A 25,855-nucleotide genomic window follows, 5' to 3' on the forward strand; every position below is an offset into this window, starting at 1 on the left:
GTTATTGGATTACACAAAAATGGTGTAAAATTTAAAACTAGCTGATAATTATTAGATTTTTAAAGAATAAAAAAATTTTACAGGGCGGGGAAATTTATAACTTTAGTAGTTTAAGTAATAATTGTTGTTTGTGTACTATGATGTTATTTAACACTATATTAGATAAGCCTTATAAATAGTGAAAGGGAGGCTATTTCCCATGATTTAGCCTCATTTATTTGTAGATTTTAGTGTAAATTATTCTCTGAGATGGGAAGGAGGAACAAAGCACTTTTTTGATTTTTTTTACCGTCATGAATAATCTTACTCAAAACAACAACAATTCTAATCAATTTAAAGATAATTCTTGCCAATTAGTTAATAATCCTGAAAAGTCTAATACCACTGTTAAGGATTGTACTATAGTTGGCAAGACTCAGAAACGACACCCTTCAATTGGTTCTAAGTCAAGGTCTGGTGACCACAAACCCAAGAACTCTTCACAGGCTAAATCTAGGGAAAGTGACCCCTCCGCAGTCATTAAGGCTATTGGATCATACGTCCAGTGCAATATTTGTACTAAACTCTGTTCTCGGAATGGTCATATCAAATGCGCCGAGTGTATCGATTTCAATATTTGTCTAAAATGCTTTTGCTCAGGGCTAGAACGCCCTGACGATGAAGTGCTTGCCAGCTCTTTTGTTAATGTTTCTTCTAAAGATCATGAAGAACACCATAATACCCATAAATACATACCCGTCGGACCTTCCAACTTTGCACTTTTTTCCAGAGGTATTTTTTTAATTTTTATGTAGTTTGACGATTTTTTATTTTATTTCTTAGTATATTAGGCTATATAGTAATAAAATGTGTATTAGATTGGTCAGCGGAGCAGGAGTTATTACTTGTGGATGCAATTGCCAAGTATGGACTTGGTAATTGGACGGTATCTTAACTCTATACTCATATACATTAAATAATTACTCATAATATTATTATAGGAAGTATCTAATATGGTGACAATGTCCCATTCTGGATATAAAACTGAAGAGGAATGTGAAACCCACTATTATCAATATTATCTCAACTCACCTACAGGACCCCTTCCAGTATTTTTTACACATATATTAATTGATAATCAGGACACATCGAATTTGGTATATGGTGATGACGGAAAACCTTTAATGGTACCTTTTCGAGGACCCAGACCACTTCAAGATAAACCTAAACCAGGTACTAACACAAAATTATTAGTTATATAATTGATTATTAAAACACATTATGAATATATAATAACTTGTAGTAACGAGTAATAAACCACAAACTAAACCTCAAATAATTGGATATTGGCCTCTGAGGGGGGATTTTGATATAGAATATGACAATGACGCTGAACTTATCCTAGCAGATATGGAATTCAGACCTGATGATACGCCCGAACAAATAGAACTTAAACTTAACGTTATTGAAATTTACAACTCTAAACTTGATGAACGCATTTATCGCAAAAAAATTATTATAGAACGGTATCTACACCCTACTATAACTTATAGTATTATACTAACATTAACTATGTAACTATACACCACTGTAATATTGCTTTAGCGGATTGTTGGATACTAAATCGTTACAGCAGAAGGAACGGAAGTATACAACAGAGGAGAAGGAGTTGTATAATTTATTCCGCCCATTTTTACGTTTCCAAACCCCAGAGGAACACGACCATACAATCCAACTTATTGTAAAGGAACGAAAATTAAGATCAAGACTTTATCAACTTATGGTCTGGAGAACTTTAGGACTAGAAACTGCTGATGATATTAAGGTACACAATATGTTATAGTAGTATCCATAGTTAGTATTATATATCATACTAGTACAGTAATATAATGATTGTGTAGAAATATGAAGATAAATTACAGAGAATTGAGTTTTTTAAAGATGCTCTGGAAAAACAGGATTCAGATCCTTCCAGAAGACATGAAAGAAGATTAAGAGCTTCAAATAATGAAACTGAAGTATCCCGTTACCCACTTTATCTTAGTTATATAATTTTAGTTATTTATCCTTAATCACACTTTAAATTTACAATTTTTAGGTAAATATGAATAATGCGAATAGAATAAGGTTATCAGATTTTATTGATGAGAATGAAATTGAGTTTTGTGAGTCGTTACACCTGCCACCAATAGCATATTTTTTGGCAAAGAGAGTTTTATTGCAAGAATTAGCATCAAACAACATTTATTCAGTGGACGATATGTGTAATGAACTTAGAATTGATGGGACCAAACAGGGTAGAATATTTGACTTTTTGTTAATGCTATCGCCGAAGGCGTTAAGAAATATGGAACAAGACGTAGCAGATCTTACGAAGGTAAAGTTGGATAAAAACGGCTTAGTCGACACCTCAAATGTGGCTGCTCAAATCACGGTTGATACGTCAACTTCTTTAGAACTCCTTAAGAAATTATCGACACCTACAAATAAGGAGCTGGAACCCGAGCCAAAATCACCTCACAGTAATAAATCCAGTAAATCCTCAACACCCAGTGAAAAAAATCTAAAAAAACAAAAACTACAATAACTCTTTTAATGTTTTATCAAACTATTATTTATAGTGTTTTTATGCAAATTTTACATAATTTGTTACATTTTAAGGGGTAAATTAATGATAATTTATCCCAATATTGAATCATAACGTTTCATATCATTACTTTAAATTAATGTTAAAAATGATGAATTTAAGGAGAAAATATAATAGTTACAGCGATTCTGGAATTTATTCTGAGGATTCTTACCTATCGGATTTTAATTCAAGGGATAAGTTTAACGGTGGAATCTTGGACTCCGATTTAGGCTCACTTTTGCCCGGAAATAGAGTAAATTCTTATGGATACGATTTAGCTAAACTCCAGAAAAGTGATTTTTATAAAATTTCTGCAAAAACTCCTGGAGAGTATCGCAAACTTGATTTAATGTATAGATTTTACAGGATTTGCAATAATCTTAAAATTCAAAACCCTGATAAAATTTATAACATGTACTTGAAAAGACTTAATAAGAGAATTCGTCTAGAATCTTCAAACAGGAAACTTGAAATTATAATTTCGGCTCTTTACTACATTGACCAGTGCCTTGAAAGAGGTAATAATTACACTTTGAGGGACATTTTACTTAGAATCCCAGAATGTAAAGTGAATTTAAAACGTTTCACCCGTTTCGTATCAAAATTGGCTTCTGAACTTGGCATTAGTAGACTTCCAGTTATTGATGACACTCTCTTAATTAGTAATATTTTAGATCAAATTCGAATTTATTGTTCTGACCACATTACAACTAATGGGAAAGATAACCCGCAAACCACAACTACCGTAATTAACATTAACGAATTATTTGATTTGGAGGATATCATGTCATCACTAACTTCATCTACAACGGATACTTCAAATTCATCCCCAACTTCAATGTACGCTCCTAATTCATCCCAAAATTCACAGGACACTATACTACATCATACCCCTATTAAGCATGACAACATTCTGGATAATGATGCTAACAAGGGAATTAACTCCGAAAACTCTGAAAACACACCACTCACACCTAATAACTCTGATGCTAAGGACAAATCCCCTAATAGCTCCAATATAGCTAATGACACAACACGTTACAGGCAGATTTCTAAGTTAATATCACTGAATCATGTGAAATTAGTAAAGTTATCTGGAAGGATATTAGCATTGGTAGACGAGACCAACGCCAAGGAGAATGTCCTAAACCCTCAGAATAGAGTAATTTTTGCCTGTAGGAAAACTTTAATAGCTTGTGTAATTTATCTGGCATTTAATGCTTTAAAGATCCCAGTTACTCCAAACCTTATTATCAAAGCCTTAAACGTTGTTAGGTCTTCCTTTTACCGTAATTATAGCAAGGTTACCAGTAGAATTATGGCCATTTTCACTAGCAAATTTAACTGTAAAATTAATGATAAAGGCAACTTGATGTCACTATTACATGTTTTGCTCACCAATAACACTGACTCTATCACTATTACCAGCAGTAACACTAGTAACACCACTAATTCCGACTTGAACAGTGTTATTCCCAAGATTGTTAAGATAGAAAATATATTTAACGTTAATAAAGATAAAGCTGATAAGAAACTATCATTTTCCAAGACCGTTACTTGTCTTGATATCTTAACTAATGTCCATAACACTAACGGCACTAAGGAAAAAGGAGTAATAATATATGAAAGGTCTGCAAATAGGTATGTTTGCAGGTATAAAATCAAGGGTAAAATAAAACGGAAATGCTTCTCAGTTAGTTGTCACGGACAAAAAACTGCATATGAGCTTGCAATTGCATTTTCTAACCACATTTCTAATCTAAAATAAAGGATAATATAATACCATACAGTAAATAAACTAGTATACAGTACAGTAAACTACTGCACAGCAAAATAAATGTACTAAAAATATATATTATTTGGTAATAAAATCAAAGGGTAAATCTTTCGGTTTACATTTTAGTGGTTGGACTTTAAAATATTCGTGTTCCAACGCCTAAAATAATCGTGAACAAGTTTACAAATTACCTTTTTAGCACTAATTCTCTCATTAGGGTTTAATTTTAACAACTGTGATAATAAATCCAATGTTACACTATTAGCATCTAAACATTAAATTAATACTTATTGGTAAATTTAAGACTAAATTAGACCTATGTAAGACTAAAGAACTGAAACTAAGTTAAAAATACGTGGAAAAAGTGTTGAAAGATCTTTAGGTTTAGAAAACGAGTATTGTGTGTAGAGAGGGAGTTTAGTGACTTCTGGCCACGTGGGTTCAGGAGTGCCTAAGATGTTATAGATTTTCCCCAGTTGGTCAATCTCATTAGTGCCTGGGAACAAAGGCTTCCCGGAAAGCAGTTCTGCGAAGATGCACCCAACACTCCAGAGATCACATGCAAAGTGGTAACACTCTGCTCCCATGAGAAGTTCTGGTGCTCTGTACCAAAGTGTAACCACCTTTGACGTCATTCTTTCCCTTGAGGCGTTAAGTTCCATAGTCTCTAAATCCGTGCATTCCCTGAAAATTGGCGGATTCACAGTTCTTCTGGCGAGACCGAAATCAGCTATTTTACACACTCCGAAATTGTCAATAAAAATATTTGCAGGTGAAAGGTCTCGATGTGCAAATGAAGAAGAGTGAAGCACTGATAACCCAGTTAAAATCTGTGACATTATGCACTTCACATTAGGCTCAGTTAGTCTTATTTTGGCGTCTACAACCTTCTTCAAATCAGAAGCCATAACGTCCATTACAATGTTAATGAAACTCTCCTTCACGTATACAGCAACCAGACCCATCAAGTTCTCGTGACTTAATTCAGTCATCACTTTCAGCTCACGCAGAGTTGTAAAGTGGATACCGACCATCCCTACCAACTGCCGATCCTTTGTCACTCCCTTCTTATACTCTATATTCTTAACCTTCTTTATAGCGACCATTCTACACATATGTGAAATAGGTAAAATTAACTATCATTAATGTAAATTATATGTGAAATATGTGCAATTTAAGGGTAAATTAGAGGAAAATTAATGGTAAAATAAGGATAGAAAATACTTTCCAGTGAGAGTGTCCATAGCTTTAATAACTTGACCATAAGTGCCTTCACCAAGATGTTTTCCTACAGGAGTAAATCTCTTATCAAGTGATTCTGATTCGTTGGAATCCGTTACGGAATCTTCTTTTTTATCCTCAATTTTATCATCAAACTCTACCTTTACAGTTTTTTCAGCATTTTCCACATTTTTTCCATCTTCTAGATCCTTATTGTTATTTAAATTTTGTGAATCTTCCGTTTTTATCCCCTCATTTGGCTGTTCTTTGTGTTTTACACCTTCTTTAACCTTTTTACTTTTTTCACCCTTTGCGGCTGATTTTTTTACCTTTTTAACCATAAAATCATATGCATATAACTATAATACAGTGATAGATAATAATTATTTGCGTTCGGGTTAAATTATATTGTGTGGTACAAAGTACCAATTGATAATTTTAAAACAGTTTTAATACCAATTTATGCCCAAATTTGTAAACAAGTCTTATAGGAATTTTATTAGTCTAATCTCGCTTATTGGTTTAACCTGTGTCTTCATCAAATATCGCATTAATATGACAAGGAAGGATGCCATCGTAATAACGCTATAATACATCTTTAGACTCATTTCTTAGCGTAAAGTAATTATTTGTTTTTAGGAACGATTTGCAGCAATGGAAGGCGGGAAGAACTTTACTATTGATTCACTTAGTTTTGCTCCCAAAGTTGAATATTCTGACTCTAAAGATTTGAACTCCAAGGCCAAAGCGCTTTTAAACAACTATATTAAAGCTGACAGACTTTTACACCTTACTAGAAAGTCTAAAAAAGACTAAAAATCCCAGTTCTAACCTCCTCTGACACCTAACTCAGTAATATATTATTACTAACCATTAATGTTATATTACCGAGTAATACACTAATGTTACTGTAAATTTAATTTAGTCGTTAAATTTAGTTAATGGTGAGCATAAATCGTGTGCGGAATATAAAGGTCCCGTGTTCCCATTTATTTCCTTGAGTATTTTTCTGAGAAAGTTGTGTTAAACTATACCTTACCTTCCAAGTACTAAATACTGTAATATTATCTTTAGGCTTGATAAATTCGCTCCATCTTCATCTAAAAGTTGTTTATTTAAAGATTGAAAAGTACTTAGGATGGTGTCGTTGACTACGATTGCCGTTTCAAGTCTTCTGTCTTTACTTAAATTTGCCTTCAAAGGACTATTTTCAAAGTCATCATATGCCAATAACCCACATGCCTCCTAATCGCACATATTATTTTCAGGTTATATATAGTACTACAATAATACTGAGTTATGGGTGAAATAAAGCCAACACAACTAGTATAGTCTTACTTGGAAGACATGTTTGAAATGATCATTTTTGAAGAGTTCTTCGAAATCATCATTATCTGCGAGTTTTTTAATGTTTTCTTGTAGCCATGAGAGGCATTCTTTAGTGTTTCTACCATTCTTGAGCATCTCAATAAAGTTCTGAGTCACCAGCATTACGTAGGCCATTGATGACTTCTTGATCTTGGGGAAATTTCTGGAAAAAGCCTCTAGTGCTCCCTCAATTTCACCATTCAAAATTCCGTCAATCAACACTAGAAACCAGTTAAGCGTGTGTAAAGTTACCTGATCTTTTTTCCAGAGTTGATTCCATTTTATTTACCACTTCATTTGATATGTAAAGTTGATTTATAAACTTGTTTTCACTTTTATCTTCATTCAAATCCAAATTCATTCCGTCTACAACATTAGTAACACTGTGGTGATTACCTGCGTTAGTTTCATTTTTAAAGGCTTTTAGGGTCTTTGAGTATCCTCTATGAAGTAAATAAAAGTGTACTATTCCATTCAGGTCTTCTCTTGATACAGTATTGGAATTTATTTCATCCCTCTCCGTTGATATTATTTTCTAATACATTATACAACAATTAAATTCATCAATAATGTAATAAAGTAATAAGGTGCTAAATGAGTGAAAAATACTTTATAGTAATCTTCAATATTGAACTTAAATGGTCCAAGAAAGTTAAATTTTACAGATTCTCCAAACGAGTTTAAACCAACAGTAGGATAATTGTCTATGTGAAACAAACTCCCGGCACTCCCTAATCATAGATTAACACGATTTGTTACTGTAAGGCATAATATCTGGGTATATAGTGTTGGGAGTACCTAGGAATGATCCGTTTTTGGTGAAGAAGTAATTTTGGTTGAGGTAATTAATTCCACAGCCAATAACATCGCCTTTACCATATGAAGGGCCATAACTCTCAGACTTTGAAGTTCCATTCATGGAATAACCATCCTCAGATTTATATCCCACCGAACTAATATAATATTTATATATCATGTTATAGATATATTATTTAGATGTGTAGAAGGGTACTTGGGTTCTGATCCTGGATGTCGATTAAGATGATAATTACTGTATGAGAATCCAACGACTATTTTAGGTTGACTGTCACATTTCACAATCTCGACTTCATAATAATACAAAGGGCAGTTTGTAGGAGCACATGTATCAGATTGTACAGACTAAACAAAGATAATATATGTATTAACAAACCCCTGAATCACAATATCTGCTCTTTCCAGTATATTCTACAGTTAAAAGATCCTTTAAAATTGTTATATAATGTTGCCTGATTCTACTATTTAAACAAGAAGGTATTTTAGAGAAACCGTACAATTTCTCAGTCAAAGTCTTTGTCATTTTAACCGTAAAATAATAATAATATCATTGTAAGATAAAAATAATAAAATAAAATAATTTGTAACAATAATGTTATAAGTTTGTACCTCACATAAATTAATTTTAACTAATATTTTCCTTTATCTTCTTTGTCATATTTTTGTTAATTTTTATTTTATTTTTATTTCTAACCCACAAAATATAATTTATATTTGTATTTTCATCTAAACACTTTCTTATTTCACTGTACACCGTAGTCAAGTGTTTATTTTCTATTTCATTCACCCATACCAATAAACAAACAATACTATTTATACCCACTTGTAATGTTATTGTTTTAATTGTATTCTAATTTTTCTTGAATTGGTAATTTCATAAAATGGGAAAGAAGAACGAATTTAAAAAGTCTGAACTGATCCAGATGTTAAACTCCTCATCAACACTAAGAGAAAAAAACAAAGCGGTAAAATTGCTGAAAAAATTTGACCCTAATCCCAGAAAACACTTGGATTCATCATTTCAACCAAATCAAGCAACTGTTACCAAATACTCATCACTCCAATCGTTCATGTTCGCACTTGCCATACATTTATTTATTGTATTGTAGTGTAGTATCACTGGTTTGTCATATTATATTTTTAGGTGCTGGAGGTGTGATAAGATAAAGCAGACAATGACAAAGGTCAAATGGGAAACTAAAGAAGGTAATTACTAACAATTATATACACAAATAGTTATACAATTAATGTGTAAATAAGAGTGAATAATGTGTAAATTTATAGGATTGAAGATAATCTGTACGACGTGCTACACAAACTTGGCGACGTATTTGGAAGTGGCCAGAGTTCGCAATTTAAACATCAATTTCAGGTCATAAAAATTCCAATTTGCCGATTTTTACCAAATTACTTTTTTTAAATTTTTTGTCATTCATTTACCTTCCAACTATTACACTGGGGTTAAAAATTCTTCATAACATCATTTTTTAAAAACAGTATATATATTTAAATCATCACCTTTTGTTTATATATAAAGTATTATCTTTATATATATGTTGTTGTAAAAATGTAAAATGTTGTAATCTTTAATTAGCATTTTAATAATATATTTTAAGACTATTTTAATTTTTCACTCTAAATTTTGTAAATTATCCTCTGTTCATTATAAAATATTTAATAACGATGGCAACGTATCACGAGAACTATATTAACAATCCACTTGTCAAAGCGCTCATGACTGGCACTCTCTTAGAACTTAAAGAAGTTCTAAATAATAGATATCAACAGTATAAAAACCACAATAAAATCGATTCTTCTACAAACAACGAAGATTCTGTACAATCTAATCTAAAATCTGACGCAAATGACCCAAATTTTGAACCAAAAGATGATTTAAAAGATTCCAAAGCTGGCCTAAATGATAATTTGAATGTGGTAGAGAAGACCATTGAAGAGTTGGTGGATGGGAACACAAGAATAACACCTTTATGCCAGTTATCACATAAAACAAACGAAGAAAGTTTGGAAATAGCGAAGCTATTGGTGGAGGATTACCTGCTTTGTAATCCGAATCACGTGGATTTGATTGGCCAAACATGTTTGTTTTACTCTGCCAGGGATGGAAGGGGCGAACTTTGTTCATATTTCTGTAAAAAAGGCTGTGACCCTAATCATAAAGATAGATTAGGGCAAACTTGTGTTTTTTATGCCGCTAGAGATGGGCATTCAGAAGTCATAAAGGTACTAGTAGAGCACGGCGCAGATGTAAATGTCACTGACGCTAATAGTCAAACCTGTTTATTTTACGCGGCCAGAGACGGTAGAGTTGAAGCTGTCAAGGTTCTACTTGAGAAAAACATTAATCACGGCTGGAAGGATTTGCAGAGAAGAACTGCACTTTCATTTGCTAAATCCAAAGGACATAATGAAATCGTTAACCTTTTAAAGAAGTCAACACCTGAAAAACAAACTTCAACTCCCCAAAAACGGACATTAGAATCAGAGCAATCGGTACACCTTTTTTACACTATACACTCTATATAGTTAATAATTATATATATATATACTATTATTGTTCATTATTAATTGTATATTAGGGAACATTTGAGGGTGACCCGTTTAGTGGAGTACCGATGGTGACTGGTGACGTGTTTAGTAATAAGCCTAAGAGATATAGGTTACAGTACAGACCATTTGCAGAAGACGATAAGTTATGGCTTGATGCTCCTTTAATAAAGGTCCAGGAGTTTGAGTTAAGGTTTCCCGACCTTGCGAAGTGGGATAAGGAGGCGGCCTTCCCACCAAGTAACACACTTAGAAATCCATTACTAAAGCAATGGTATTCCCTGGCGCAGAATTTGCTAAGTACACTTTTTAAACAGGACGGAGGGTACGTGTTCGAGAAACCAGTTGATGCAAAGAAACAAAACTGTCCAGACTACTATGACATCATTAAGAAGCCAATGTCATTCAGCTGCATTAGAGGAAAACTGAGAAAGAACACCTACACTGACCCTCAACAGTTTATAGATGACGTTCTGCTCATCTTTGACAATTGCTCAAAGTACAATAAGCCTGAAACTTGGATAGCGACCGTTGGTAACAGGCTCAGGGATTTCTTCAAAAACCAACTCTTGACATTGGGATTCAACGAGTTTTGTAAGAAGGAACAACTTGTAAAACAACTCCTAGAACAGTCCTCTCAATACTTAAAAAGTCAAAATAAGACCGCTGATTCTACCAACGTAGATGCTACTAATGGTGTTAATGGTACCAACCCTACTGCTGGTGTTAATGTGAGTAATGGAGTTCAAGAAAAACTGAAAGATTTATCAAATGCAAACATATCAGAGCCTTTAAAAACAAGTGAAGAGCAGAAACCGCTCGATGTTAAGGCTGAAAATGTCCAGGAAATTGAATTTTAATAAGCTATACACACATATACAGTATATAATATACATAGTATATAGTATATAGTATATATTACTGAGAGGTTATTTGTTGAGAAAGAGTTCATTTAGTTGTTTAATTGTATCATGATAATTGAGTACTTTATGTCCAATAACGCGAGGGTCAACAAAAATCTCATAATCATTACCACCCTAAAATTAAACATAATCTAAGTGGAAAATACGGGGTCCGTCATATCACCGAAGAAGTGTATAGTTTTATATCCATCCAAAAATTGAAGACAAAACGTCTTGCTCCAGCCCTAATAATATTTTAATCAAGTAAAAAAGTATAAATCAAGTATTGAAAATGTATTAACTAATTATTAGGAAACCTCGGGGAAAACATCAACTGAGATTTTACCACCAACAGAAAAGTGTAATTTAGGCTCACTATTCATAAATCTAAGAATAATAATACAATGAGAATAATTCAATGAGTAATTAAACCTTTGAGTGAGATCTTGACACATTTTAAGTCGAACTTTTTCGACACAGTCGTATTCGTAAAACTCATGACGCTCAGGTTCTGAGCAGTTACGACCGATAGGAGAAATATTAATAATTGAGTTCCTTAACTCAATAAAACAACCCCTAAACAGATTATTTATGGGTTAACATTACCTTTTTTTCGGGATATCCAACTTTGAAATGTATACCAAAACATAATTAACCAAATCCTTATAGAGAGAATCAGGTAAAAAATTGACAATAGACTAAAATAATAAAAAATTAATAATAAAAGAACCTCTGAATGGACTAATTCGCCATTTTTATATACTTGAGTGCCGTTTTCGCAGAAAAGAAAATCAAAATTTTTAGAAACTGAAGTCATTATAAATGTGTTAAACTAACACTCGGGGTTCAGCTGAGATGCAACTTTTTTGAAGTCTGAACCAGAGACTAGAGCAATGCGATAACCTTTTTCTTTACACATTAGTAAATAGCTTTTCATTTCGTCAGATACAGGCTAAAAATTATATTATAATAAGTACGAATTACTTTAAAGGAGAGAGCTAAAGTTTCATCCAAATCAAACAATAAAACAATGGAATCATTCTCCATTATAATTTAACAAATTATTTTCTAGTTTATCTTGACAATTTACAACAATTATTTCATTTGTAGTGACCTGATACATAGGTACTTAAAATAAGTAAATTATTATGAAATGCTGAGAGTTAATCACTCAGTAGTAGATCTTATAAAGTTATTATATGATGATTTCAATGGAAGGTTAGATATACTTTTTAATTTTATTCAAAAATTCTTAATTTAGGCCACTCCATTTGTGTACACAATTTGGTCTCTATTTCGAACTTGTTTATTCTGAAGATAATTTGCTCCAATTTGCAAATTTAGTCTATAATGAATTATGTTTGTTAAATGGGCTTGAATTTGAAAATTTAAGTTCTTTGGAGGATTTAAAACAGTTTTCATATTCCAAAGGTAATTAGATTTCTTTAAATCATTTTATTTTTAGGGTTATTACCTGAATCGAAACTGGAAAATGAAGTTTTTTTAGGTATCTTCAAAATTACTTAATTTCCCTTAGAAGAGTCACTTGTTCTTCTGTGTTCCGCAAGATTAAGAGTAAAAAAAAGGCTTTTCAAAAGTTTAAATTTATATCAAAACCAACAGGTTTGCTATAGTATTAATAGTTTTTTGTTTAGAATGTTATTGATGATTCTCTATCATCTAAATTAAGGGATTTAAAGATTTCTAATACCAATTACACACCTGAACCAGTAATAACTAACATAACACATTTGTACAATTTAGGAAAAAAGTGGTAAAAGACAGTTAAAGAATGTGTTGGATGAATCCCAACTTGAAGAATTAAGTAAAATATCTGATGAATTATCTAAAGATTATTTTTTAAGATGGAACTCATATTTGGACAGATTCTACAATTTACTTGACGTATTCTTTAAAGTTAAAGGCTTCAAAGTACTTTTTACATTATATTGTAACATTCATTAGGATTCAAGAGATTTTCAAGTGTTAATGGAAACTTTAAAGGAATGGAGAAAAACAACTGAATTCCGACAACTAAACCTATATGATATCTGCACATATCACAAGTAATCAAAAGTATATACGTAATCATTTCTTAGGGATGAAACAAATGTAGTTAAAATATCAAATAAAACAGATCAATCAAATAGAATGTCAGAGTTATATGATAAAATCAAATCAAAAATTTAAATTATATTTTTAATAAATTCCTAATTCATATTTTACACTGATTTACACGTAATTTATTTATTATTAATGTTTATCCTTTTGGAATATTTAGAAATTATTAATTTGGTAAAAATTTTAAAGTTTAACATTAAACAAATTCTTTATTTACATTCCTGTGTCCCCAGCTACTAACAACTGAATATTAATAAAAACAATCTTATAAAATAACTTTGTTACGTTATGAAAATTTTATTTTAGTTATATTTTATTATTAATTACTGAATATTACCTGAAATGACTGGGAATTTAAGGCCTCGTCGTGCTTATCATAACGCTTTCGGTGACGAAGTCCAGGATACTCAAAACAAACAACAATTTCCCACTCAAGGTATGATGCAATCATTATTTACTAAATAAAATAATTATTTAAACGATGGAATTATTATTTTTTTAGGACGTGAGGTGTTTACCAATCCAACTCAATCTCATAACATTCCATTCCAGAATCAAGGTTCATTCCATAATTTTCCTGCTCAAAATTCATTTACAAATACCGGGAACAGTTTTGTACCAACTGATGATGGAAAAGGTAATTTGAATCCCAGACCTTTTAATACTGTTCCTAACGTTGTTTCATCTCCCTTTTCACAAAATCAACCTACTAATATTCCTGCCTCTCCATTCCGAACCACCTCTGTCCCAACGCAAAGTTTTAACCCTAACGCTATTCCAACACAGACCTTTAATCAGAACACCATTCCAACACAGAGCTTTAACTATAACCCTAATTTCAATGCTAATGTAACAACAAGTTTAAACCCTAATACAAACGTGTTGAATCAATCGCAATCATTAGAAGATCGATCAAAGATGTACTTAGAAGGACAATTTTCTCCGAATACTACTACCAAGACTGTATTTCCTAAAACTACCACTACACTACCATTCTCTCAAAGTGCTACTACACAACAACCGTTTGCCCAAACTACCACTACACGACAGTTTCCTCAAAATGGTCCTGCTAACTCTAACCCATTAAGACCAAACATCACTAATACCAACCTGGCTAACAATGTGTTTTCACCATTTCAAGCACAGTTAGGAGCCCAGTTGACTAAGTTTGGCGAGATGTATACTCAGAGATTACAGCAGTCTGAGGAAGAAGACGTGGTTGATCCTCCACTACTAGATGAGCTTGGAATTAACGTAGTGGAGATTTATGAGCATTTGCTAAGCGTAGTGTTACCTAAGAAAGGAAACAGTTTATTTTTAAATTACAATGATTTGTCTGGACCACTATTAATTTTTGTCACCTTTGCTCTCGGGTTAATGTTTTCTGGGAAGATTTGCTTCAGCATAATTTACGTGCTCTCAGTTTTCTGTAACCTCGGCATTTACCTGCTCTTTAACTTTCTTAATGAACAGTACATTAGTCTTTCGAAAACCGTTACCATCATGGGATACTCGCTACTACCGCTCTGTTTAACACCTGTGATTTGGCTTTTCTCAAGATTTCTAAAATTCCTTTCAGTAATCTTAGTTTACTCATGTGTTGTTTGGAGTACTGTCTCTGCCACATATCTCTTTCAAGCTGTAAGTTATTACTAGTTATTGATTTTTTAGGAGTTGAATTTAGGTTCAAGGTTTTACTTTGTAGTGTATCCCATTCTACTCTATTATACCACTTTTGCTAACATTGTTATCTTCTAATCTTCATTCCATATTAATGTATTACTACAATATATTTTGTGGTATTAGTATAATAAAATTAATACGACAATAGAATAATAGCGTTAGTGTTATGAGATTATAGAGTGGCATTCGAGACTTTAATAGATGATAGTATGAAGCCACAACAAGGTCTATATTTCCCAATTATAGGATGGGTACACATTGGCTTGACCTAAATAACATAATTGAACGGATTAACAAATTACTTGATATTCTCTAATGAAGGTTTCATCTAATTTTACATTAATGTATTCAGAGGACTTGGTTAACACTGAGTAACAATGTGATAAGGGTTGAAAATGTTGACCAAAAATAATAAATCTACCATCTACAAATTGACTGTTTTAGTGTTTGGTTACCATTTTTTAAGAACTTATTGGCGATTTCCATTAATGAAATTGTGTAAGTATCAACAAGTGAATTATCTTTATTACATTTATTGAAGGATACATTTCCAATTACGACATCTACATCTTGAAGATCAGACTCTGTTATCTTTGTTAGTGGGTAAATTCCTGGCAAAGTTTCTTTCTTCCTCTTTTTACTCTTCAATTCCACAACTTCTTCAGTACTATTAGATGATCCGTCATCTGAATCCACCTCATCATTACCAACGATATCCAAAGTGCTTGTTTTGAGTTGTACTGTGGCACCATTGCAAAATGTCATAACTTCGTTGAAATCAATGGAAAGAATATTATCAAAATTGTTAACACCAAGTTCATGCACAATTTTATCCGAAACTCCTCTAGTAACTAGCCGATATATTTTACCCGTGCCTAACGCAATATTAACACAGCACTAATATGGTAACAGAGTAATAGTTTATTAGGGCAATTGGGTAAGAAGTACCTTGAAGTCTTTGAGCGATAGCACCAGTGATTATTCCAAGTGAGTGATCAAACACAACAATTCTATCATCAAACTGGACATTCGACATGTGTAACATCATAGCCAAAGATTCAAATCTCATATACCTAAAGTTAATTAGTTATGAGTCAGATGTTATACACATAATGTTAAACTCAGTTGTTACCCAATTTTATGAGGAAATCCATTGAAATAACTTTCACAAATTGACATTAAATTACAATGACCAACTTCAAATAGTTTCAGATGCCTGAACATTATCAACTGTTTAGAATTATAATAATTAATTGTGACTTAAATAATAGAGATGAGAATTAGGTAATAAAGTTGTAAGTCGTATTACCTGAACTCTTTACGTTTAATGTATTTCTCTTTAGAAATTTGGTTTCTCGCTTGAAAAGTTTCAGAATTTTGGACTATTTTACTAATCAATTCGGACGGATTTATATCTACAAATTATTACTATAAATTTGGGTAATAATACCTTTTTTCAACTTGTTTATATCATCTGCAGAGAGTTTTTGAGATGAGTTTAAATCCAGAAAGGTGCGATTGTCACTGGAAATCGGCGATTCTAAAGCATCAGAATCGTCAAAATCTTGTTCTAGTAAGTTCCAGTAGCCCTTATAAGTCTCATCGTTTCTATTAACTTTAATCCATTCATTATTGACTTTGGTGAAAATTTGACCATAATTTAATCCAATCAAAGTGTCAACTTTAAACTTATCCTTGCATATTTTTATTAACCTAATCATTATTATGGTTGTATTAACTAAGAATTATACTTGTTTCGTTCAACTTTTACGACGAAACATCTTTTAATGTGATCTATTAAAAGAACATGATCATTCTCGCAAATTGGCCTAGAAGGATCATATGAATAACGATTAATCATTTTTTAAAAATTAAATTCATATATTACAAATAAACTACATTTAACAATATTATTACAACAGATTATGTAAACTGCTTTAGTATTGTATGGCACAATAATATAATAATTTAGGGTTAAAAATTTACACATTTAATAAATTCATTTAAAACCAATGTATTCCAAATTAATAAATGTGGATTCCTGATAAATGGTAAAAATTTAACACATTGAAAAGAATCTACAGGGATAAGATTATGATTTCATTCGTTTAGAAGAGCGTCGTTGCATTTTAATATCTTTTTTCATTTGATCAAGTTTAGAAACTGGAAGATAATCTCGTTTCTTAAATTCTGGTAAAAGTTCCCTGGTGACCCTAATGCCCATAGCATTTGCAGTACCGATAATACGCTTACAAATCACATAAAGGGGCGTTCCAATTAATTGAGGATCCATACATTTACATTTAGCAATGTGATAAACCTGAAATTAAGTTAAATTAGGTAAAATTTGTACCTCTTTTAGAGTTACATTTCCAACAATCTCATGCTTAGGATTAGAACTTCCCATCGGAACCCTTGCGATTCTTCTCAGAAACCACTGAGAACTCGGTGTTCTCAGCGAGAATTTATATGAACTAATCAATAAATTAGTTGATAAATTAATTTGTAAATTAGTGGATAATAACTTACTTGTCATGATGTGTTGTTATTAGAACTTGAACTGGCACATTTGGCCTAATTTCCTTAGTTCTCTCATTAAACTTTTTACAAAATTCAGCCATATTTATACCTAAAGGACCCAAAGTTTGACCTATAGATGGCGAAGGCTTAGCTACAGCTGCAGGTACTATTAACCTGAATCTTCCTATTTGCATTTCAACTTATATTTTTTTATATTACAAATCATTCATTTAATTTTTTATTATCATTTCTAACGTTTTATGAACGTAAATTAATAATTTTATAATTTAAGATTCAACGTTGTGTAAACTCATTTTTCAACTTTTAATAAATTTATTTTTAAAATTCTGTAAATGTACTCTTAATATTGTGTAAACTGAATTTAAAAATTTAAAATAATTATAAAAATATAATATTATGTTTAAGAATATAGTACTATGTTTAAATGTGTTACATTATAACCCTATTTAAATATAGGAATAGAACTAATTTGATAAAATTCAATGGATTTAAAATTACTTTGAAATGTATAATAACAAATGTGAATTGATTATTCGATAGATGGCGGATGAGCAATGTGTAGTGATAGACAACGGTTCATTTTCGCTGAAAATAGGCTTATCTGGCAGTTACAGCCCTTCTTTCATAGTTCATTCAGTTGTAGGAAACCCAAGACCCAAGTATAAACACAACTTTACTGAAGATTTTTACTACGCTGAAGATGTGTATTCTAGCCTTGAGTTTATGTCCTTGGATCACTTGATTGATCATGGACACATTTCAGACTTTGATAAGATGGAAGGACTTTGGCAGTATTGTTTCACTCGACTTGAGGTTCATTCAGATTGCAGACCAGTGCTGTTAACAGAAGCTCCTTTTACTAGTCCTAAGCACAGGATAAAATCTTCTGAAATATTCTTTGAGCGTTTTAACGTCGATGATTTGAACATTTCAGTGGCTGGTTTACTTTCAATGTATGGCTTAGGGAAGCTAACTGGCACTGTAGTAGAAGTTGGTGATGGTGTAACTCAGGTTTTGCCTGTAATTGAAGGTTACTCCGAGCGTTCATCAATTAAGAGGGTGGATTTCGGTGGCATTGAACTTACAATGTACTTACAAAAGATGCTATGTACTAGAGGATACTGTTTAACTTCAAGGCCTGACTTTGAACTTGTACGTGAACTTAAGGAAAAATATTGTTTTTGCTCATTAGATCCCTTTACTGATGAGAATAGAAGTGATTTAGTTGAAGTATATGAGTTACCTGACGGCAAAGTCTTAAGGGACGGGGAAACTAACGATATAGATTTATCATTGGAGCGATTTTATGTTTGTGAACCTCTTTTCAACCCCTCAATTGTCAATATTGATGCTCCAAGTATTGTTACTACTATTTGGAACGCCATTACTTCTAGTCCAATTCAAGACCGTACCACGCTCACTGATAGTATATTTGTTTGTGGAGGTACAAGTTTATTTCCCAACTTTGAGAAGCGACTTCAGATGGAGTTACAGGACATTGCTCCGCCAGGCGGTAGGAGTAAAGTTAGAGTTACTGCTCCCCAGGATCGAGATACACTAGCCTGGCGTGGCGGGTCCATACTCTCAGAGCCCAAACTTAAGGACATTAGTGCTAACATGTGGGTCTCAAGATATGAATGGGATGAATCTGGCCCTGAAATTATATTACGCAAATTTGGTCTCGACAATTAATATAAAAAATACTTTTTTAATACCGTAATGTTTTAATAATATACTATATATACCATGTGTGTGTATAGTGTTTGCAGTATAAAATTATTTATGAGATGCGATTGAAGAAGCTTTAGAGGATTTGTATTTACGAGCTGAGTAAGCATCTCTGAGTTGAACATCTACGTTCTTAGTGTGTTTAGCAATTAGTCTCTGGACAATTAAAGGTGTTTTCGGCGTAAAAGGAGTGCCTGGCACCATAGGTGTTTTGGGTGTTTTCAACTTCTTATATAACTTATTTGCGATTTCTTCCCTCTCTAAAGGCTTCGGCATATTAAACTCCTTCCCATCCTTCAAACTCTTATCACTTTTAATAATATTCTTAACAGTGTCATCTGAAAAATTCGGATCATCTGAACCCACTAGAGGAGTTGGTGGAATAGATTCTATACTCGAAATTGTACCCCAAGTGAATATAGGCTCAGCTTCACCTGCGATAATCTTTGGTGTAAACACGTATGAACTGTAGTATTTACTGTTTTTGACCAGTTCTTTATTCTTAGAAACACCTTCGGCGGCTAGCAACTCAGATAGCTTCTCGTCAGCTATTCGTTGTTTATTCTCTTCCGTTTTCTTTGTATGCATTTCTTTCATTCTTTCCATTTCCTTCTCGTCAATGTTTAAGTTAGTATTTTGACTCATGATTTCACACGGTTTTTGTTCCGGAATACTCAATTCTGGAGTAAAGTATAGTGAATTTCTAGCCTCAAATTTGTTATGCTGTGTGTAATGTGCCCTTATTCCCAAGTTAGTTTTCTTCTGAATATCAGAAATAGCTAGATTATGTTTATACTCAGCATCTTCTATCCACTTCATCTTGTTTATCTTTGATTCTATATCCTTTTCCATTAACCGGTCAAAACTCCGATTATCTTCTGATGAGAAAATCCTGTTAAACTCATCAAGTTTAAGCCCATCCCTACCTAAATTTACCATTATATTCTCTTCTCCCAAGGTTTTAAGGTACACATTATTGTCAAGTTTGCCTGATTTTATCATCTCCAACTCTCTAGTTAATTTTCTTGCCAATCTTTTATTTCCTGCGTTTTCAGCGTCAGAAATTGCCTTCAAATATCTATACTTTAATAAATCGGGGAAATAATCCCGTTCAATTATATTTTCCATACATGCCACGTAGTCATCCTCATTTAATTCTTTTACCTTTTTACGCTTTTCAAGTCTAGCAAGAGTTGATCTATATGGAACCAGAGGCTGTTCAACCTTAGTAGAAACTCCATTTACTATTCCAAGTGATTTATTCAATGTTACAATACTTTGTTTATCATGTTTTCTAACTTCGTGTTTACCATATAGCGAGATGGATTCAGACGTATGTTTAGAGAAATTATATGATATATTTGATGAAGAATGACCTTTAGTATCAGGATTTAATTCAGATAAATTCCTTCTACTTCTCTTAGTAGGATGTGGAGGATCAGAATCCTCTTCACTCGACTCCATTTATCTATATTCTAAACCATAATAAATAAAAATAATAAATAATGGAAAATAAAAATGAAAAGTAAATTATAACTGTTATATTCAGTAATGTTATTGGGTCGGATGATTCAATTATTATTATAAATTATAAATAGTAAAAATTTTAATTTGTAAAATAAAATTTTAAAAAATGTATAATATAATTTTACTTTTTGGTGTAAAAATAATATTATGATGGAAGTTCCTGGAGTTGGTTCAGGAATTCTATTTGAAAACTACTATTCAAATTTATTCAAGAATAGATGGGAAAATTTATACAAATCACTCAAGAATCCCGTTAAAAATATCGCACTCATTCCTCCCTTTTATTCTAACATTCCTGCTCAAAACGATTTTCATAATTCCACTGATTCTGTTGATAACTTAGAAGATTCTAACAACAATTTAACTGATTTTAATGAACTTCCAGACGATGAATTGGTATACAAACCAACAGTATTACCTTGGTGTTATGAAGTAACTTTCAAGGCCTTAGTTGACCCAAAGGATTACGATAAAATATTATTTAACAAGAATATTTTCGATGCCAACGGCTTTGTTTCAAGACTAAACGATTATATTTATCACCTGGGTAAGTGATACTATTAGTTAATTTGTTTCAGACGGCGCATCAGCATTTGGGGCATTTTGTTTAGAAGCTAAGCCTGGTGATAAAGTCTTAGATATGTGTTCTTCGCCCGGTGGAAAAATGATCATCATAGCCTCTAACATGTTCTTTAATGCTATGAATGGAGTAAATGGGCTAACAAACGGTATCAATGGGTCAAACATGACAACCACTGAATTAATAGATGAAATAAAGAGTAGGATGAACATAAATAAATCAATGCTGAGTGAGAAACATGGTGAATCATTATTGGTCTGTAATGAGGCAGTAAAATCAAGGTATAAAAGGTTAATAGAAACATCTAAGAGGTTTATTCCTGACAAGTTTATCTCAGGAAAACACATCCAATTTGTAAATTATGACGCTACCGACGCGAATAAATTTCAAAGATTTGGTAAATTTGATAAGATTTTAATTGACGCGCCTTGTTCTTCAGAACGGCATTTGATACATAAAAATTTATCTTGGAGTGTTAAAAGTATTAAAGAAAACTCTAAAAGACAGTTGAAATTGCTTCAAACTGCTATTTCACTACTGAAATCTGGCGGTACCATTTTATACTGTACCTGCGCTTTAGATCCCATAGAAAATGAAATGGTATTGTTACACACAATATAGTATTATTAGTGTTAACTATAGTATTAACACAATTTTTAGGTGATAAATACAATTTTAAAGGCATACGATGATATGAAACATGTTGAGATTAGTTATAAAGACTTAATTAACAATGTTACTAGTGGTAAAAATTTGGGGAGTATGGATTATAACAAGTTTAAGCCAGAAAAAAGAACTTACGGGTGTTCAATAATGCCAGATAAGTCTGATTTCGGACCCTTATACATTGCAAAATTACAAAAACTATGATAATACTACATAAATAGTATAATAAAAATATAATAAAAAATTTATTAATATGTGTTATTCTAAGCCCTATAGTAAAATGTGTATGATCAGAATGTTGTTTTTATAAATTATTTACTTTGAAATTTCTATAAAAGTATGTAATAATAATTTAATAATATGTTCATGTAATTTTATGATAATTTTTAACCTGTTTTAAAGATGGCAAAGACGCTTTCCTGGGACGATGTTAAGTGGAGATCTTCTATACGAGTTTTCGCCTCAATTTTAAAATATCACATTTTCTTAACCTTTTCTATAACAATTTTTAACCTCATACTGTTTAACATCTTCAGATTCCTCATTTCCTCCAACAGTAATTAGTAATATTCTAATATAATCATTTTTAGGATCACCTTTACTTAATATATGGAATTCATTCTTTAATCTGATTCCATCGTTCTTTTTTTTACTTCTCTTTCTCTCTTTCAGACATATCTCATTCAAAGGTATGGTTTCCTAGTCTACCATTATGATAATTATATAATAATTGTTGTTATGTTGTTCAGGAAGTTTCGTTCGTTCACTTTATTTGGACTTTTGTTCATTTATTTCAAACTTTTTAATGGTTTTCGCAGTGATTTTAACTGCAAACACATTGATTAAAATCAAAATCACCGAACCAAGACTTTTCTTCGTACTCTTAGGATGGTAATATAACTTGTATATATAGTTTTTATTTTTAACACAATTAATTTATACATTTTTTAGTTTTAACACAATTAATTTATACATTTTTAGTTTTTTGAATTATTTGAAAGTTCGTAAACAAAATACTGATGTGTGTAAAGTCTTGGATAAACAGAACTTAACGACTGTGTACCTGCGTTCATATTTCTTCCAGGTACTTTTACATAGTTTTAACACAGCTTTAGAGCTTTTTTAACTCACTTTTATCGTATTTTGTCACTTTGGTATTCTTTTCCTCTTTAAAGTTCTTGTACTTCTTGACGTCATTTTTAAGCACAAATTTCCCCAATGTCGAGGCCTACAAATACAGAAACTTCCTCACATACTTCTGCTACGATGTTAACGCACTGTTATCCAAACTCCCTTATACCACCAATTACTATCACTTCTCATTCAAGTAATTTTACTAGATTGTTCTTTATTCATTTTTAATTATTAATTGTGATTGATTAGTTTTTTTGAGGGTTTGGAGTTGTTTTTGTCGCAAGTCTGGATTCTCTCACTGTCAGACTACTATTTGGACAAAATGAGCCTTGAATCAACACATATGGTATGATAATAGAGCTTAATGTATTTAATGTAGGATTATTATATCATGAATTACATTGATGAAATGCCCATACACAACGTTTCCAACATTAACGATGAAGTAACTCACTATATAGTTAACATTATACAGCTATACAGTTAGTATTAGGACTATATTAAGTGCTATAGACCTAATAACATGTGTTTTAGATGTTATATGCTAGAGCTGCGTATAATTATACCAAAGGAGTATCATATACACTTAATAATTTAAATATGAAATATGTATCGAATCCAGCCTCCATCAAATTCCAGAATGGCTGGGCATTTGATGGTTGCAGGCCAGGTTATCACCCGTTTGAACGGTTGCCCAATTCAAGATTCTTTCAAAAATCAATGTCAAATAATACTTACACACTAGAGGCTAAGAAGGATAGATACCAACTTGACCCAGTAGTATACAAAATGCTACTGGATAAGACGAAGAATTTCTGGTCAAATTATGTCCAATCATGTCTAGAAACAATGGATGAAAGCAGTCAGAACTTGCATCACTTGATAGATTACCCATTTTCCAGAGAGCAGAAAATCAATATTCTGGAAAACAACATGCACCAGTTTAACCTACACCAAAATCAAATGGGATTTTACACTTCATTTCAATCATTCCTACTATATCTCGCCTCATACTTCAAGTTCTTTCATCCCTCAAAATCACTCTCAAACAATGTAATCCACTATACTAAGTAGTTATTATACAGTTAACACTCAGTGCTTCACATTACTAGTAGTATTAAATAATGATAATATTTTTTATTAGTTGGTGAACATGTTGTTGCTGTGTATAATATATTTAAGAGGAATAACATCGTGGTTGTGTATCGCAAATATGATAGGGCACAATCAAGATAGTGTGAAGATTGTAGCAAAGGACGTGATAGTACAATCTGTAGGTTTATTAGTGTAATATTGAGTGTAGTTGAGGATCCATAAGGCACTTTCCAACTTAAACCTTACCACAATACCCTCATACATTAAAAGCTACATCGAAACACTCAATAACGGTACTTTAAACTTAGTGTTATATATTTGTGTAGATATTAATAGCACGTTGAAGCGACTTGCAGTTTATACTGAAACGCTCATTTACTCAAAGTTTGACACAAGTTTTGATACTTATCGACTCATGGAACATCTCTACAATAATCGCAGATTATCCACATAATTAACATTATTATTGTTTAATAGCTGGGAACTGGAGTTCATTGGTTTGGATTTGGAGTGTAACAATTGGGAATTGGAGTTTAATAACTGGAAACAACAGTTAAATGGTTCGAAATTGTACTTAAATGGGTGGAATTAGAGTATTAATTCCTAATGATGGATTAATGGAATAATTTTAAAGTCAATAATGGCTTCATGCTATTAATGTGTATATTTGTACACTACTTAAAGTAATATTACTGAGTATATTTGCTTCCATATTCAGCAGCCTGAGTTGGAAAAAATACTAAAATTCAAATAATTGAAAATTTTAATAGAACAATTTTTAAAATTGAAAATCACCCTAAATCAGTGGACGAAAGGATAAATCTAAAAAATATCGCACCATAGTGTGGATTCCTGAAAATTAGTGGAAATTAAATGAATTTATTACCGTTTGAGTAAATTCAAGTTAAATATAATGTAATGTAATACTTCTCACTTAGTGTAATTTTAAAGCATCTTAAGGCTTTGAAATGGCCCAGACTCCTCCATTCAAACTTGGAATTTACGGCCATGTTGAACATGTCCTTTTGAAGTTTAAATCGACCGTCCAAATTAAAAACATCCATGAAGGCTTGATTTCATTTTACCAAAAGCTACTCGTTTATGATCCAAACTCATTTTATATTCTGTAATTCCTCTATTTAATTATTTTTTAATTTCTCTATTTAATTATTCTTAATTTAACTCCAATTATCAATTTTCTAAATCTTTTTATATAATTAGTTCTAACTTAACTCTTTATAAATATTTTAGGTTGACGAGCTCTTTCGCTCTGATGTTTATCTTAATTTTCGCATATTATCGTTTAATGGAGCTTTCGAAAGTGAGTTTCAACAGTGTTATTTGGGTTTAGAGTTACCAAAGTATTATTCGCCGGAAAATCGAATTTCAGGAGATTTCTAAGGACAGAATTAAAAGTTACATGTTAAATGTTCTCGAGGACTATTTCATCTAATCTATGATCAAATGTTTTTTATAGCACTTTCTGTAATATTTTACTAAAATCTACAAAATACAAACTAGTT

At 31.9% G+C, this 25,855-nt stretch overlaps 17 protein-coding genes across 17 annotated transcripts; 11 read left to right on the top strand and 6 right to left on the bottom strand.

Annotated features, from left to right (window-relative positions):
• The first annotated feature begins 145 nt into the window (after window positions 1-145).
• Window positions 146-2,590, top strand: ADA2 (Myb-like DNA-binding domain protein). Its single transcript, XM_061305063.1, has 8 exons — window positions 146-771; window positions 858-925; window positions 981-1,088; window positions 1,122-1,212; window positions 1,283-1,505; window positions 1,585-1,804; window positions 1,881-1,997; window positions 2,078-2,590. Exons 1-8 carry the CDS (start codon window positions 294-296, stop codon window positions 2,564-2,566), a joined length of 1,794 nt encoding a protein of 597 aa, XP_061161635.1. The 5' UTR covers window positions 146-293; the 3' UTR covers window positions 2,567-2,590.
• Window positions 2,591-2,705: 115 nt separating this feature from the next.
• Window positions 2,706-4,376, top strand: TpMuguga_01g00780 (uncharacterized protein; the record flags this gene model as incomplete). The annotated part of the gene is made up of 1 exon (XM_761208.1): window positions 2,706-4,376. One exon carries the CDS (start codon window positions 2,706-2,708, stop codon window positions 4,374-4,376), a length of 1,671 nt encoding a protein of 556 aa, XP_766301.1.
• An 87-nt stretch (window positions 4,377-4,463) lies between these two features.
• Window positions 4,464-5,947, bottom strand: CDKC-1 (Protein kinase domain protein; the record flags this gene model as incomplete). Its single annotated transcript, XM_761209.1, has 4 exons — window positions 4,464-4,544; window positions 4,577-4,653; window positions 4,741-5,492; window positions 5,610-5,947. The coding sequence occupies 4 exons, from the start codon at window positions 5,945-5,947 to the stop codon at window positions 4,464-4,466; spliced, it is 1,248 nt and encodes a 415-aa protein (XP_766302.1).
• Window positions 5,900-6,501, top strand: TpMuguga_01g02235 (putative integral membrane protein). The gene is made up of 2 exons (XM_061305201.1): window positions 5,900-6,182; window positions 6,246-6,501. Exons 1-2 carry the CDS (start codon window positions 6,069-6,071, stop codon window positions 6,420-6,422), a joined length of 291 nt encoding a protein of 96 aa, XP_061162007.1. The 5' UTR covers window positions 5,900-6,068; the 3' UTR covers window positions 6,423-6,501.
• A 26-nt stretch (window positions 6,502-6,527) lies between these two features.
• Window positions 6,528-8,435, bottom strand: ranbp9 (SPRY domain protein; the record flags this gene model as incomplete). The annotated part of the gene is made up of 10 exons (XM_061305064.1): window positions 8,167-8,435; window positions 7,987-8,135; window positions 7,773-7,927; window positions 7,584-7,705; window positions 7,371-7,509; window positions 7,227-7,340; window positions 6,945-7,195; window positions 6,740-6,851; window positions 6,646-6,706; window positions 6,528-6,615 (listed from the first exon to the last, which is right to left on the bottom strand). The coding sequence occupies exons 1-10, from the start codon at window positions 8,311-8,313 to the stop codon at window positions 6,528-6,530; spliced, it is 1,338 nt and encodes a 445-aa protein (XP_061161636.1). The 5' UTR covers window positions 8,314-8,435.
• A 1-nt stretch (window position 8,436) lies between these two features.
• Window positions 8,437-9,294, top strand: TpMuguga_01g00783 (uncharacterized protein). Its single transcript, XM_061305065.1, has 3 exons — window positions 8,437-8,862; window positions 8,935-8,996; window positions 9,075-9,294. The coding sequence occupies exons 1-3, from the start codon at window positions 8,672-8,674 to the stop codon at window positions 9,167-9,169; spliced, it is 348 nt and encodes a 115-aa protein (XP_061161637.1). The 5' UTR covers window positions 8,437-8,671; the 3' UTR covers window positions 9,170-9,294.
• bdf1 (Ankyrin repeats (3 copies) family protein) lies at window positions 9,280-11,225 on the top strand. Its single transcript, XM_761212.2, has 2 exons — window positions 9,281-10,301; window positions 10,388-11,219. The coding sequence occupies exons 1-2, from the start codon at window positions 9,474-9,476 to the stop codon at window positions 11,213-11,215; spliced, it is 1,656 nt and encodes a 551-aa protein (XP_766305.1). The 5' UTR covers window positions 9,281-9,473; the 3' UTR covers window positions 11,216-11,219.
• A 35-nt stretch (window positions 11,226-11,260) lies between these two features.
• PMM (Phosphomannomutase 2) lies at window positions 11,261-12,841 on the bottom strand. The gene is made up of 8 exons (XM_061305066.1): window positions 12,242-12,841; window positions 12,095-12,209; window positions 11,988-12,064; window positions 11,864-11,955; window positions 11,690-11,833; window positions 11,575-11,644; window positions 11,425-11,502; window positions 11,261-11,392 (listed from the first exon to the last, which is right to left on the bottom strand). Exons 1-8 carry the CDS (start codon window positions 12,302-12,304, stop codon window positions 11,285-11,287), a joined length of 747 nt encoding a protein of 248 aa, XP_061161638.1. The 5' UTR covers window positions 12,305-12,841; the 3' UTR covers window positions 11,261-11,284.
• On the top strand, window positions 12,347-13,488 carry TpMuguga_01g02370 (uncharacterized protein). The gene is made up of 8 exons (XM_061305218.1): window positions 12,347-12,475; window positions 12,519-12,688; window positions 12,723-12,764; window positions 12,795-12,880; window positions 12,913-12,987; window positions 13,022-13,189; window positions 13,223-13,323; window positions 13,357-13,488. Exons 1-8 carry the CDS (start codon window positions 12,411-12,413, stop codon window positions 13,445-13,447), a joined length of 798 nt encoding a protein of 265 aa, XP_061162008.1. The 5' UTR covers window positions 12,347-12,410; the 3' UTR covers window positions 13,448-13,488.
• Window positions 13,489-13,635: 147 nt separating this feature from the next.
• yipf5 (putative integral membrane protein) lies at window positions 13,636-15,168 on the top strand. The gene is made up of 3 exons (XM_761214.2): window positions 13,636-13,814; window positions 13,881-15,019; window positions 15,050-15,168. The coding sequence occupies exons 1-3, from the start codon at window positions 13,721-13,723 to the stop codon at window positions 15,134-15,136; spliced, it is 1,320 nt and encodes a 439-aa protein (XP_766307.1). The 5' UTR covers window positions 13,636-13,720; the 3' UTR covers window positions 15,137-15,168.
• A 65-nt stretch (window positions 15,169-15,233) lies between these two features.
• Window positions 15,234-16,979, bottom strand: trmt6 (Gcd10p family protein; the record flags this gene model as incomplete). Its single annotated transcript, XM_061305067.1, has 8 exons — window positions 16,813-16,979; window positions 16,512-16,774; window positions 16,371-16,476; window positions 16,194-16,277; window positions 16,010-16,134; window positions 15,517-15,936; window positions 15,364-15,485; window positions 15,234-15,329 (listed from the first exon to the last, which is right to left on the bottom strand). Exons 1-8 carry the CDS (start codon window positions 16,920-16,922, stop codon window positions 15,234-15,236), a joined length of 1,326 nt encoding a protein of 441 aa, XP_061161639.1. The 5' UTR covers window positions 16,923-16,979.
• A 17-nt stretch (window positions 16,980-16,996) lies between these two features.
• mrpl19 (ribosomal protein L11) lies at window positions 16,997-18,007 on the bottom strand. Its single transcript, XM_761216.2, has 3 exons — window positions 17,591-18,007; window positions 17,415-17,535; window positions 16,997-17,381 (listed from the first exon to the last, which is right to left on the bottom strand). The coding sequence occupies exons 1-3, from the start codon at window positions 17,773-17,775 to the stop codon at window positions 17,154-17,156; spliced, it is 534 nt and encodes a 177-aa protein (XP_766309.1). The 5' UTR covers window positions 17,776-18,007; the 3' UTR covers window positions 16,997-17,153.
• On the top strand, window positions 17,930-19,337 carry TpMuguga_01g00789 (Actin family protein). The gene has a single exon (XM_761217.2). It carries the CDS (start codon window positions 18,143-18,145, stop codon window positions 19,292-19,294), a length of 1,152 nt encoding a protein of 383 aa, XP_766310.1. The 5' UTR covers window positions 17,930-18,142; the 3' UTR covers window positions 19,295-19,337.
• Window positions 19,338-19,362: 25 nt separating this feature from the next.
• Window positions 19,363-20,858, bottom strand: TpMuguga_01g00790 (Nuclear protein Es2 family protein). The gene has a single exon (XM_761218.2). The coding sequence runs from the start codon at window positions 20,792-20,794 to the stop codon at window positions 19,379-19,381; it is 1,416 nt and encodes a 471-aa protein (XP_766311.1). The 5' UTR covers window positions 20,795-20,858; the 3' UTR covers window positions 19,363-19,378.
• A 76-nt stretch (window positions 20,859-20,934) lies between these two features.
• NSUN3 (NOL1/NOP2/sun family protein) lies at window positions 20,935-22,341 on the top strand. The gene is made up of 3 exons (XM_761219.2): window positions 20,935-21,404; window positions 21,436-22,037; window positions 22,098-22,341. Exons 1-3 carry the CDS (start codon window positions 21,005-21,007, stop codon window positions 22,305-22,307), a joined length of 1,212 nt encoding a protein of 403 aa, XP_766312.1. The 5' UTR covers window positions 20,935-21,004; the 3' UTR covers window positions 22,308-22,341.
• Window positions 22,342-22,413: 72 nt separating this feature from the next.
• Window positions 22,414-24,786, top strand: TpMuguga_01g00792 (putative integral membrane protein; the record flags this gene model as incomplete). The annotated part of the gene is made up of 11 exons (XM_061305068.1): window positions 22,414-22,659; window positions 22,694-22,792; window positions 22,853-22,994; window positions 23,085-23,187; window positions 23,219-23,430; window positions 23,487-23,583; window positions 23,617-23,682; window positions 23,772-24,290; window positions 24,382-24,510; window positions 24,541-24,625; window positions 24,659-24,786. Exons 1-11 carry the CDS (start codon window positions 22,506-22,508, stop codon window positions 24,784-24,786), a joined length of 1,734 nt encoding a protein of 577 aa, XP_061161640.1. The 5' UTR covers window positions 22,414-22,505.
• Window positions 24,787-25,300: 514 nt separating this feature from the next.
• On the top strand, window positions 25,301-25,785 carry TpMuguga_01g00793 (putative integral membrane protein; the record flags this gene model as incomplete). Its single annotated transcript, XM_761221.1, has 3 exons — window positions 25,301-25,458; window positions 25,584-25,653; window positions 25,684-25,785. 3 exons carry the CDS (start codon window positions 25,301-25,303, stop codon window positions 25,783-25,785), a joined length of 330 nt encoding a protein of 109 aa, XP_766314.1.
• Window positions 25,786-25,855: the final 70 nt, after the last annotated feature.

Source organism: Theileria parva, chromosome 1 (genome assembly GCF_000165365.1).
Source record: "Theileria parva strain Muguga chromosome 1, complete sequence, whole genome shotgun sequence".
In the NCBI taxonomy this organism is placed as follows: Eukaryota; Apicomplexa; class Aconoidasida; order Piroplasmida; family Theileriidae; genus Theileria; species Theileria parva.

Coding starts and splice junctions, on each gene's coding strand:
- ADA2 (XM_061305063.1), top strand. CDS start 294: ATGAATAATCTTACTCAAAACAACAACAATTCTAATCAATTTAAAGAT. Junction 1,506..1,584: donor AAAAAAATTATTATAGAACG/GTATCTACACCC, acceptor ATATTGCTTTAG/CGGATTGTTGGATACTAAAT. Junction 1,998..2,077: donor CTTCAAATAATGAAACTGAA/GTATCCCGTTAC, acceptor TACAATTTTTAG/GTAAATATGAATAATGCGAA.
- TpMuguga_01g02235 (XM_061305201.1), top strand. CDS start 6,069: ATGCCCAAATTTGTAAACAAGTCTTATAGGAATTTTATTAGTCTAATC. Junction 6,183..6,245: donor TGACAAGGAAGGATGCCATC/GTAATAACGCTA, acceptor ATTTGTTTTTAG/GAACGATTTGCAGCAATGGA.
- TpMuguga_01g00783 (XM_061305065.1), top strand. CDS start 8,672: ATGGGAAAGAAGAACGAATTTAAAAAGTCTGAACTGATCCAGATGTTA. Junction 8,863..8,934: donor TCATCACTCCAATCGTTCAT/GTTCGCACTTGC, acceptor TTATATTTTTAG/GTGCTGGAGGTGTGATAAGA. Junction 8,997..9,074: donor CAAATGGGAAACTAAAGAAG/GTAATTACTAAC, acceptor GTAAATTTATAG/GATTGAAGATAATCTGTACG.
- bdf1 (XM_761212.2), top strand. CDS start 9,474: ATGGCAACGTATCACGAGAACTATATTAACAATCCACTTGTCAAAGCG. Junction 10,302..10,387: donor CATTAGAATCAGAGCAATCG/GTACACCTTTTT, acceptor ATTGTATATTAG/GGAACATTTGAGGGTGACCC.
- PMM (XM_061305066.1), bottom strand. CDS start 12,304: ATGGAGAATGATTCCATTGTTTTATTGTTTGATTTGGATGAAACTTTA. Junction 11,956..11,987: donor GCGAATTAGTCCATTCAGAG/GTTCTTTTATTA, acceptor TTATTATTTTAG/TCTATTGTCAATTTTTTACC. Junction 11,393..11,424: donor TCGGTGATATGACGGACCCC/GTATTTTCCACT, acceptor GTTTAATTTTAG/GGTGGTAATGATTATGAGAT.
- TpMuguga_01g02370 (XM_061305218.1), top strand. CDS start 12,411: ATGCTGAGAGTTAATCACTCAGTAGTAGATCTTATAAAGTTATTATAT. Junction 12,476..12,518: donor TATGATGATTTCAATGGAAG/GTTAGATATACT, acceptor TTCTTAATTTAG/GCCACTCCATTTGTGTACAC. Junction 12,689..12,722: donor ACAGTTTTCATATTCCAAAG/GTAATTAGATTT, acceptor TTTTATTTTTAG/GGTTATTACCTGAATCGAAA.
- yipf5 (XM_761214.2), top strand. CDS start 13,721: ATGACTGGGAATTTAAGGCCTCGTCGTGCTTATCATAACGCTTTCGGT. Junction 13,815..13,880: donor ACAACAATTTCCCACTCAAG/GTATGATGCAAT, acceptor TTATTTTTTTAG/GACGTGAGGTGTTTACCAAT. Junction 15,020..15,049: donor CCACATATCTCTTTCAAGCT/GTAAGTTATTAC, acceptor TTGATTTTTTAG/GAGTTGAATTTAGGTTCAAG.
- mrpl19 (XM_761216.2), bottom strand. CDS start 17,775: ATGCAAATAGGAAGATTCAGGTTAATAGTACCTGCAGCTGTAGCTAAG. Junction 17,536..17,590: donor ATAACAACACATCATGACAA/GTAAGTTATTAT, acceptor TTTATTGATTAG/TTCATATAAATTCTCGCTGA. Junction 17,382..17,414: donor GAAATGTAACTCTAAAAGAG/GTACAAATTTTA, acceptor ACTTAATTTCAG/GTTTATCACATTGCTAAATG.
- TpMuguga_01g00789 (XM_761217.2), top strand. CDS start 18,143: ATGGCGGATGAGCAATGTGTAGTGATAGACAACGGTTCATTTTCGCTG.
- TpMuguga_01g00790 (XM_761218.2), bottom strand. CDS start 20,794: ATGGAGTCGAGTGAAGAGGATTCTGATCCTCCACATCCTACTAAGAGA.
- NSUN3 (XM_761219.2), top strand. CDS start 21,005: ATGATGGAAGTTCCTGGAGTTGGTTCAGGAATTCTATTTGAAAACTAC. Junction 21,405..21,435: donor CGATTATATTTATCACCTGG/GTAAGTGATACT, acceptor AATTTGTTTCAG/ACGGCGCATCAGCATTTGGG. Junction 22,038..22,097: donor ATCCCATAGAAAATGAAATG/GTATTGTTACAC, acceptor CACAATTTTTAG/GTGATAAATACAATTTTAAA.